Source organism: Nanorana parkeri, unplaced genomic scaffold, assembly GCF_000935625.1.
Source record: "Nanorana parkeri isolate BGI_ZX_2015 unplaced genomic scaffold, ASM93562v1 scaffold850, whole genome shotgun sequence".
Lineage (NCBI taxonomy): Eukaryota > Metazoa > Chordata > Amphibia > Anura > Dicroglossidae > Nanorana > Nanorana parkeri.
In genome coordinates, this window is record NW_017307118.1 from 171589 (window position 1) to 183599 (window position 12011).

At 39.8% G+C, this 12011-nt stretch overlaps 1 protein-coding gene across 1 annotated transcript in view; it reads right to left on the reverse strand.

Moving 5' to 3' along the window:
* Positions 1–2748: 2748 nt before the first annotated feature.
* SLC44A1 (solute carrier family 44 member 1) overlaps positions 2749–12011 on the reverse strand; it is a 104466-nt gene continuing 95203 nt past the window's right edge. The window contains exon 16 of the mRNA XM_018565474.1: positions 2749–3410. Within this exon, the coding sequence (XP_018420976.1) occupies positions 3387–3410 (24 nt within the window). The 3' untranslated portion in view covers positions 2749–3386. The remainder of the gene's footprint in view (positions 3411–12011) is intronic.

Genomic DNA, 12011 nt, shown 5'->3' on the forward strand with positions numbered 1-12011 from the left:
GTGTACCTCTAGGCTCTTTGTTACCGAGGTTATGCTCAAAAGACTGCAACAGCAGAGTAGTTCCAATCCAAACTGTGAATGCAATTAGATCAGATTACTTAACACATAAAATGCCACTGTTAAGTATAGCAGGCTATCATGGATTTTAGGTTTTTGGGATGCTACGAAATGTGTTTTTTTTTTTAAGTTAATGTTTTTCTGGATGAGCTCTTACTAACAAAAAACAAGATGTATTCCAATATACTTTTGTGCATTGTACTAAATAAGTATAAGTAAATAAGGCTGGATTTACATGGACACTTGGTAGGCAGTTCTCATCCTAAGAGCTGAAACACGCCTTTGTGATAGGGTGTGGTGCATTGACGTGTATGTTAGTGCAAGGCATGTTATGTGTGTTACCGCGTTGCAAAGCCATTTATTTTAAATGGCACTCCAGCAAATGAAGGCAATGTAAAATTCATAATGGAGAAGAAAATAAAAGAGAAAATTACTGTTTCTTTAGCATGCTTCTACATGCTATGCAAAACTAGGACACTGAAGTAATGCATATGATGATGTTTTGATGCTGCTGTTATAAACAAGCCATGCATGCGACTCCTTTGTAAAAAAAATGCTTTGTTAGTGATCTGAGAACTACATATTTCTCTCCGCTTCCTTTGATGTTTCTCACAAAAGCCTCATTGTATAATATATTGTCTTAACACCTGCTGCAGTATACAGCAATATTTTTCACTGAAGTTTCTAAATGTTTAATATTAATCTATGAACTTGAGGTTATAATGGCCTTCAGATCAAGGTAAGGCAGGTGTGTACTTAGGAACATAAACCCCCTTTCCTCCAATGCAGAGATATTCATGTGAACATTTCAGAAACCAGTAACCCTCACCTCCAAACCACTGTTCTTTGGGTAGCTGTCAGCCCCATGTGGAATGTTGCAGACAACTGTCAGGCTGCTAAGCAACTAGGAGGGAGATACCCATCAGCTTCCTTCCTATACACCAGGTGGAACTTTTATTATTGAACCCCCTGGCATCTGTATTGATGATATGGCGACCATAAAAACCTGGAGTTGTCCTTTAAATGTGTTGAGCGTGCCTTCATTACCAAAATGAAGCTCAAAAGCTAATAATTAAAAAAAAAAGGTCTTGCTACTGTATTGGATTATACACTGAAAAATGGATAGCATGTGATTCTTATTAAAAACAGCTTTATAGTCATGGTAATAAGTGATAGCATGCATGGAGATGGTGGCATGTGAGAAACTTGGTTCTAGGGTAGCTGTGGGGACTAAACCTCATACCTTGCCTAGGGCCATGTTTGGTCTTAATCGGGCTCTGCTTGGGTCCTGAGAGCTGTGCTCACATATTTTTATTGGTATGAAATTATAACAGGTGTAAACTTGTAACCGAGGGGAGAAACCAGCAATTAATTGTATATGCAGACTTTGGCTGTATAATTTTAAAGCTCACAAAATAGTTCCTCTGTTGTATATAATGAATTTTCAGTGCAAATTAGAAAAAAAGTCACTGCCCCTACAAGAGACCTTGGTAAGGAGTGTTAGTAGACTGTCATTCTGGTCATACATGAACTTTTTCTATTAAAGTGGAAAACTTAGGATACTCCTTAGGTCAAGTCTTCCACTTTAATAGGAAACATTTAATTTTTAAAACATCTCGTCCCAAGCAGCTTAAATATTGCACATGCAGAAGTACATGTGGCTCCGTCTATTAGATCTAGACTACCCATTAGGGATTGGTGGTCAGGTCTATACACACTTTAAGTTAAAGGATGTTATGTATAAAAGCGGATGATATATCTTTGTAAATGTACTCAAATGTCCACAGCTGAACTTTTTCTCTCACATGTTGCAAATATTTTAGGTGTGTTCCATTCAAATCTCCATCAAACTCTACTTCATTACAACATGGCGGAAAAATATTCAGTATAAATGCAGAATTCAATTTCAGTCATGGTGACATTTGTTAGCCACATAAAAGTAGTATGAACCAAGAGATAGGCCTTTATTTTTATATTTTCTTTTTCCTACAAAAGTCATTAAAAACAAGAGGATGTAAAAAGTAAATTTGCACTCAATATCTAGCTAAATAAATGCTTTTGCAAGCAGTGAAGGATTGATAACATTGGGGAGCCTCCTCCCAGCTAGAAAGACCCATGATTCTGTCTCCCTTTTCAGAGAAAGTGACATGGTTACATACATTTCATTAACATATTAGAACATCATTTGTTTGAAGAAACTACAAACATTCTGCAAAAATAAGACTTACAGACTTTTCAGATATCACAAATACAGACATAAGTAAAGGCTGCTTCATCTAAAGCTTTTTTTTGTTTTTTGTATTTGTCCACCTTTATAGAAACAGGCCAACTAAAATTGGCAATGTAGTCTCATATTAAACTTGAACCCAACAACGAGGTCTTCCCTCAAGTAGTATTGCTAAATGAGCCCTGTAAATATGAGTGTTGGTCCAAAGTTAGGACTCCTTAGTTCATGAAAAACTACGAAGCTGCCTAAAGTCTTACAGAATGAACATCATGAACAGTGGATGTCAGCTGTTTTACGTCCCTTGTGATAGCATAAGTGTATTCTGCATAGACACTCCCCAGCAAACCAGTTGTCTGGGGAGGTAACAAGCGAGAGACAATAACCTGAGCTCTGCTGTGAATATCAGTACTAAATTTAAAAGGAAAAAAAAGCCAACATTTAAAGTCATTGTAAAAGCAGGAAGTATAGCGATAAAACAGCAGCCAAATCACTTTCAGAGCTGGAGCAAATGGAAATGATTTTTGTTTTTTTATGGAATGACAACATAAACCACTTTTGTGTAGTTGTGTAAACATGTCATTTTTAAACCTGTACCATGATTTTTACTGACATTACATTGACATTTAGTGCAAATCTGGGGATAGTATTGTAGTGTCAGAGGTCAATAAGGGGGGTTCAAAAACAGAACAGAAAAAAATATACATCTACATTTGTTCCCTTGTATTTATCATTTTGTTTAAACAAAACAAAAAAAAAATCTTTTGTCCTCCCATTGATTCTTTACATGTAACAAAAATACCACGGAAGAAGCGCAAGGAGTGTAAAATCTGCTTCTTGTGTATTAAAGCATCAAACCTCATTTGAGGAAAAAGGAAATCTAGCAGGAAGTTTCGATTCCCTCTCGGTGGAAATCACTTGATCTTTCACACGCTGCACACCTAACACAAAAAGGTATAGCATTGATGCCGCTTGCAGCAACCCAGAAGAGACGGAGCAAAGTATATACGTATATAGAAACAGGAAGGTTATTAACCCTGCTTATATTTTGGCTGATCGTGTTTATTTTGGAATGTCAATGGGGTCCAGTATTGCTGGGCTACTTTCAAGCTGAACTTGTTCCCGAAGCCTAAAAAACAAAGTTATACAGGATGATCTTAGAGGTAATTCAGTACGACAACAAACAGTAAATGGTAGATATAAAAGCAAAGCACTTTACAGTAAGTGGAAAGGCACATATATAGGATTTGCTGAACTAAAACTCATTCATAATGAGTGTCACAGTGCTGCTTTATTCATTATATAATATCAAAACATTAAACAAGCTGCTGTTTCACATACAAATTACCTTGCTTGCTCCCCACTGAATAGTAATATAGGTAAAGAGTCTGCTGAAGTACATTGAATATGGCTGTCATTTGAAAATGACAAGTGCGCTCCACATGATGGATTGCTAGAGCCGACTACGTAGGCTGTCAAATCCATCTTCGGCATTCCCATAAGAGAACATGATTTGTAGCGGTTATGGAAATTTCTGACAGGAAATCCTGAGGCAATTTTTTCTTGACGAGCAAGACTGGTATTTGGTGGCCAAGAGAAGGGGTTGAGGGGTGCAGGAGTAAGAAGGTAGGCCAGAATACAAACACAGAGGTGATGGACATTTGCATAAAAGAGCTCGGCATGTTTTGGGGATCCCGAGTCCTTTGTAGATAGCCAAATTTTGCAAGCAGGCTTTTTGGGGGGCCTGCCCTTTAAATCTTGGACCACTTTTCAAGCTAGGGTGAGTAAGGGGTTTGCTTTAAGGCCATGTCATACACTGTGCAGGGATTTCATTCCTCTTGATATTTTAACACAAATGACATGATTATACTTCTTACACTAAAAGTAAGGAGGGTTACCATTTTTTTTTTTAGATTGGAAGCCCTCAGGGGCAGGGCTACTTACATTCCTTACCATCTTGTCTTTACATGTATTTAGGGCTGCAACAACTAATCGACATAATCGATTATAATCGATTATTGAAAAAGTTGTAGATACTCATAATATGCAGCTTCAGTGTCAGATCTATTGTTGCATTAGAGGAGGCTGCTAAATTTGGACTGGACAGCTAGGTGTCAATGACCTTTGGTCATAAAACAATTTACTAGCTGTACAGACATATGCCCACAGGCTGACAACTTGTAGTCGTCTCTAACCTGCAATTCTCTACCATCTCACCTAAAACACTCCCAAGACGTGAACAGCAATATGGAGGAATACTTCATTATGAATACAAATGAAACCTGTGCAGGGAAGTGGTAAGCCACAAAAAAAATTACGTGTGCCCCTATACAACTGCTTCTCAAAAAAATAAAATAAAAAATTACGAAAACAGAGAATGCTTAGGAACTAGCACCAGTTTATATAGAGAACACCCTTGAATAATAAACAGTGAACATTTAATATAAATCTTACAGTTAATCTTGAAGAAAATACTTTAAGGATTAATTTGTTTATTTTTACCTTCCCAGGTTCCTGTTTTCTCCCCTCATCAACATGCCAATTACATTTTTCAATATAATATCTTTTAATTTTCATTACAAACCTTTTTTTTAGACCCAGTGATGAGATTACTGGGACTCTGTGCTTCTTTATGTAATATAGGCATATCATGGCTAGGTGAGTGGGGTGCTGTACATAGCTTTCTGAAACCTTACAGCACCCTGTCTACTCCTTTCTAAAGCCCTCAGATGGCTGGCTCTTGGGAGATGCTATGCAAATATTAAAAAACCGTGAAGAATGAATGTAATTCTAGAGGAGTGGGAGTTCCTATGCAGATTTCGCTGGGTAATGCCCACATGTGATACCAAGCCCTAACCCTTCCATTGCAAGGCCTTTTTTTTAAATTTTTTGCACACGTTAGAATACACAGTGTAGGCCTGAAAATTACTTCAAACTCCCAAAACATTATATATTTTCTGAAAGCCAACAGAATAAAATGGTGGCAGTTGCAATTTTTTATGTTACACGATATTAGCGCAACTATTAAAAACCCCCAAATTTTGTGAAAAATACACTTGTTAATTTTAGTACCCAAAACACAATAAAATACAATTTTTTTATGTATAAAAGATGAGGTTACAACGAGTAAATAGATCCCAGGTTAAAAATTGCGTGCGTCTGTAAAACGGTGGCAAATTCAGTACCCCCAAAAAAGTCCATAGACAACGCATTAAAATCCCCCACAGTTTAGGGATATGCGTAAATATTGTCCCTAGAATTATTGCTCTCACTCTGTCATGCGCGGCGATACCAAACATGTGCAGCGCGAACAAGGTTTTTGTATGTAGGCGCACCCAACGTGTTTAGGTGAATGCGCTTGCTGGGCCCTTAAACATTTTTAAAATTATTTGTACATTTATATTATTCCATATTATTTTTTAATACCGTTTTTTTTTTAAACTTTAATTGCTATCACATAGGGGAGCTTACAAGCCCCCCATGTGATAGCATATTGGCAGTGACAGGTACTCCTTAATGTGATACTGGGGGTCCAAAAGACACCTAGTCTCACATTTACACTTTAACCACTTGCTGACCAGGTGTTTAGGCCCCATTCACACCTAGGCGTATTGTAATATGCGCGTCTGTCGCGCGACCGTCACGCGGTTTTTTTTTACCGCGATTCGCGACCGTTGCGCGATTCTAAAGGCTACTTGGCTGTATCCCAATGGAAAACGCCCTACAAAACGGCCCAAAGTAGTCCCGGGACCTTTTCAGGCGTGGGCCGTTTTGTAGGGCGTTAGGGACGGGCGCAAATACACCTAGGTGGGAAAGAGGGCATTGACTACAATGCTATTTTTTTGACCGTTTTGTAGCGCGTTCGTCGAGCGTAGGACGCGCTACAAAACGGTCAGGTGTGAACGCAGCCTTAGACCCCCCTTCCTGGCCAGGTCATTTTTCAGTATTCAGCACTGCGGTACTTTGACATTTATTCTGTCATGCAACGCTGTACTGAAATTAATTTTATACAATTTTTTGGGGACAGATGGAGCTTTCTTTTGGGGTTTTAATTTTTTACTATATTTCGGGAAAATTCCTGAACATTTTGAAAAAAAAAAGGATTTTTTTACATTATGTTAGGAAACAATTATTATCCAATTATTTTGGTAAAATATAAAAGATGGTGTCACCTCGGGTAAATAGACACCAAACATGTCAAGCTTAAAAATTGCGCGCACCCGCGAAATCGCAAATAACTACAATACCCAAAATTGACTATAGGCGACGCTTTAAAAGCTTTTACAGCTCATCAGTTTAGTGTCATCAGTGATTCATGGCCCTAGAATGATTGCTCTCACTGCGACGTTCGCGGCGATATGCAACATGTGCAGCGTAATGGGCGCAATTGTCTTTTTCGCAGGCATGCGCCCCTGATGCATGTTTACACGCGTGTATGTATGTGTGTATGTTGTTCTTTAAAATTATTTTTCATGTGTAACTTCAAATTTTTTTGTTGGGGGGGGACTTTAATTTTTTTCCCTAAACTTTAATGCTATCAGATAGCAAAAGAAGTGACAGGTCCTCTTTATGGAGACATCAGGGGTCTCCAAGACCCCTGTCACCTAGGACCCCCCTGAAGGAGTTGATGAAGCACAGATCTGCTTCATCAGCTTCTCTCCAGCATCTGAAGCTGGAGAGTAACACAAGAATGCAGAAGTGATGTAATATACATCACTTCCGCATTCCCACAACGGAGAGGGGACCGGAGGGATATCGTGTACCGACCTCCCTCTGATCCCCTGTCAGAAAAGCACTATGCTGGTCCCGGGCTCAGCGTGACAACGTTATTAAATTGACGGCGTTTCCCGCTCGCGCCGCACGGTGCGCCCGTGTGGCTGGGCTAACAGGCCTGTTACATCCAGGAAGCTCCCGGCCGGCCGTATGTGTACAACGGCCGGCCGGGAAGCAGTTAAATAAGCTATTAAAGTCCAGTTCGCACTCAATAGCTTATTGCTGGGCTTCATGAGCCGAGCAATGACAGCTCAGGGACCAGAAGTGATGCAATCCACATCGCTCCCAGTCCCATAGAACGGGGAGGAGAAAGGTGAGCTGATGTTCGCCGTTCTACTCCCCAGCTTCCAGTCGGCACCCAACATGCTGTCCCGGACCCACAGGAGGTGCAGCGGAGCCCAGGAAAACACGGTGGCAGAATTTTACCGGCCCAAAGAAGCGATCTGGTGGCAGCTGAGCTGCCAGAATCGCGTCTATTGTAAAGCTGGCAGCCGTCGCCTACCCTTGGCTGAATGGCTTCAGAGGCACATTATTAAAAAAACCAAATGACTACATATACCCACATTAAATGTCTAGTGCAAATGTGTCCCTTAACAGAAGGCCATACTTTGCCACAATTTTCAGTGAATTTGCATTTTTAAACAATTGTGTTTGCAAAGGTTAGGACAGATCATTCTGCGTCAATGATTATGCCCATATTCGTCCATTAAAAAGTGGCCACTATCATCTCCATCTATCACCAATTTAAACACATTACATTAGCAGTCAATATCATTCAGGATGCAAGCATATAAAACAATTGCCTGTTGCATCTTAGCCTTAACCTTCGGAAGGGATTTTGTTTTATGGTCTTGCATGTAATGCCCTTTAAAATCATTGGTCTTTAGTGTGTTTCTTAAATCTTTTGTGGCTTTATACAGAACTCATAAAAAACTTATACCAAAGTCCTGGGTTACATTGGGTGTGATCTTCACAGAAGCACCCACCAAGGGTGTTTCCTGTCATCATTAATCATTTCTCTGGCATTGAATCCCTTGATCTTAGCAATCCAACAAGATGTCAACATTAAAGGTTATTGGAAGGAAGACGCAGAATTTAAATGAGTCTATGCTAATAATATCCTGCTTTTGTTTACTCCAATTAGTCACCTCCCTTTTAAATCTGTTTTATTGGAGAAATGTGCTTCCTTTTTACTTTTTAAGTCTAGTCCTATCCCTATTAACCTTCTAGATAGAGCATCAAAATTAAAAATGAATGCTCATTTTAATTGGTACTCTGCTCTGATTCCCTACCTAGGCATTCACTTAACCTCCATGTACTCCTCTCCCTTTGATACCAATTATCCTTAGTTATTGAGAAAATTAAGAGAATGGTCCACTTCTAAAATATCCTGGTTGAGTAAATGAATTGCTTGTAAAATGGTTATTATGCCTAAAATTCTAATCTCTAGCGCCTTATCCGTCACTGCCGCCAAACCTTTCATTTAGCATTTTCAAAACACAGATGCAGATGTTTACCTACTTTTCTTTATTGTCCATTGAGGGACACAGGATTGTAGTAATTCTTGGATATATGAGTTATACTGATTTCTGAAGGAGGTTTGGACACTGCCAATCTATGAACTTGAAGCCAGCCCCTGTATAATCCTGCCTCCAACCATCATGCCATATTATATCAGAATTTACATTTATTCAAATACCTCTGTACTGTGGGATTTCCCTGGAATGTGTGCCTTGGGTGGGCACTGGGCTTTTCTTGTGACACTTCACAAACCTTGGTGTACTATGTTATTATTATACAGAATGTATATAGCACCAACAGTTTGAGCAGCACTTTACAATATAGGGAAGACATTACAATCACAATACAATTCAAGACAAGATGGTAAGGAGGGCCCTGCCCCTGAGGGCTCACAGTCTCAAAAGCTACAAAGTATATTCCAGGGTCAGTGTTGTGGCACAACGTCAGGTGTTTCCAGTCTCGTAGACCGTGCATAATGAGTAAAGCCAGTTGGACTGAAGCACTAAAGCTACTTCAGAGCTGGCATAATTGTGCACTTTTAAAATGTTTCCACCTTCAGCAGTTAAGCATGAGGGAACTAAGTGTTGAGCACATGCAATTCTGCCTGGAGGAAATCACCACACCGAGGACAGCAGGCTCCTGCTTCTCCGCTACCTTATAGATTATCCAGTTTAGTTTCACTGCCTGCCAATAGTGATTTGGTCACCTCTGGCAACTACAACCCTCATGGGCACCAGCTGCTTGGGTTTGTGTGTATGCAAGGCATTGACTCCCTTTAGGCCTAAGTGTTCTCTGTTACACAGTGAAAAATATATTTGCAAAGATGCATAGAGGACAGTCCTCCTGTAACTGGTGACCTCAGCCCTTACTTCTCTATTGTTGATGGCAGCAATTTCTCAGAAGAGACCGATGCCTGCAACATAGATTCTGGGACTCCTATTACTATAGGGTCATCCTCTCCGGATTCTTATACAGCTCCGCAGTCTGAGGTTAAGACCTCACGTACATCCACAAAACCCTTAATATCCACTTTCAGAACTTTTACTAGCCTGTAAAGAATTATTTTTTTTGGTATAATATTTCTTTATTGTTTCTATATATAACAATACAGACATTTAAACATCCTGCTAAAAGACTCTCCCAGGGAGAAATCCAATCAAAAACAGAAGAGAAAGATATTCATAACGTCTTCCTAAAACAGCCACCATAAATTTCCTTCCCATTGGTATTAAAGCCATTCTTCCCCACTAGGGGTCTCAGCTAAAAAAAAAAGCAAGGGAAACAACAACCCAAAATCCCTCCCATCCCTAAACCACCCACAAAAAAAAACCCCAAACAAGACGAATTGAAAAGGAAAAAAAAACATTTCACAGTCTGATCTCCTCCTTTCCTCACTCCTCTCCCTTCCACCAATGACCATGCAAATGAGCCTCACATTCCTGGTAAGCACATGGTAGTGATGTCAGACTCTATCCAAGGTTTCCATGTCACCATACATTGTGGGTACCTGTCCAGGGATCGCGCTACTAACTCTTCAACCCTTCTTAAAAAATTAATTTATTTGACCCAATCTTTAATTTGAGGTGTATCCTGAGACCTCCAATATCTAGCTATTACAGTTCTTGCAGTAAATAAATAAAAAAATCTAAATAAGCCTTTCTTAACTTCCTTAGTTGGTCCTGGTATAATAGTCAATAGCGCGACCTCAGGTGTGAACAGTTCCTGGACCTTAATAAAATGTGCTCCTATTTTATAGATCATTTTATAAAATCCGACACTATTTTCTGCAGTGGCATTCCTTTCCATTAAGTTGCAAAAGTACTTCTTATGATACCCTATCCTCTCTGCAGGGATTTTTGCCTTACTACCGTGTTTCCCCGAAAATAAGACAGTGTCTTATTTTTTTTTTTGCACGAAATAAGACACTAGGTCTTATTTTCGGGGGATGTCTTACCTGGCTGGGGGAGGAGAGGACGAGGTCCCGGAAGGCGGCGTGCTGTTGCCGGTCCTGGCGGATGTCGCTTCCATTGTGCGTCCAGGAGCTGCGGGCGGGAGCTGCGGCCGGTTTTTACACAGTTATGTGCCGCTTCCCCGAAAGACCTAGCGGATCTCTGTAATATAAGACCTACCACCGAACTAGGTCTTATTTTCGGGGTAGGTCTTATATTACAGAAATCCCTGAAGATAGTGCTAGGTCTTATTTTCGGGGTAGGTCTTAACTTTCGGGGAAACACGGTAGTTCCTATGTTCCCTTGCGACAACAGACTCTTCAGTATGCTCCATTATTTTACTCCTTACCCCTGGCTTAGCCTAATATGCCTAACAGTGCCCCTTGTTTTCTTGCTTACCCATCGTGGAATGCAATAGACACATTCGCTGGAAAAAAAAAAAAAAAAAAAAAGAGTCAGTGTCCTTAACTTTCAGTTCCTGGAAAGAAGATTCTACTGTCCTTGAGTGCATCATTTACTTTACAATTTCCCTCTTTAGGGGATCTCTGGGATAATCTGGGAACTACTATGCCCATAGTTACACTTCTCATGTTATCCTTCTATCCCTTGCAATTCTCTTTCAACATTAGTGAAATCAGAAATTTGGGCTGTATTTCCTTCCTGGTGCTTTTCTCAAAGACGTCCTAATAATTTTGCTGGATTTTCCCTTCCTTCATCCTGGGAGAATTTTCCCAATAGAAAAATCCTCACACACTCCTTGAGTCTACTTTTATAAACAGTTTTTAGATCCCTGCATTTGATGTTCCCCACAGTAAGGGTCCTTCTCATGAGCATGGCTCCTACCTTCTTGCAAGGAAGCATCTATCGTTAATATTTCTGGACCTTCCTGGAAGGTCAACAGACAGAACACTCTTATAAGATTGTACATTTCCCCTATGTAGGATATTGTAATCTTGGCTCCTCTTCGGTGGATCCTGCCCTTTACAAGCCCAAGTTTACTCATTCATAGGATCAGGTAGGTTACTGTATGGCTATGGTTGGCAATTACCTTCCTAAACAACATTTGGCTGTGACCTGGAAGGACTAATTGAAAATGAAAGAAAGAGGCTGATTGGTTGTTGTGCACAGCTGCTTCAGATTTGGTCTGTTCCAGGTTTGATAAATTCCCCTCTGTATGTCTTGACAAAGGGTTAAAAATCTCAGGACTTGTGTTTTGCAGTGTATGTTAATGAGGGGAAATGGCATCTGTCTCCACTCTGCCCCTTCCACTTTAACATTTCAAAAATAAATTGCTCAAAATAGCTTGCAGTCTTATCCAAATAAACAACTAGAAAGCTATGAAAAACTTTTCCAAATTATTTCTTAGGTATGTTATGTGAATGGGAACACAAAGCAAAAATAGTGGGGTTTCTCAAAAGTGACTGCAAAAGTAGAAATATACTTTAATCAGCCCCAATTAACTCCTTCTTCCCCAGCTAAAATTTTAG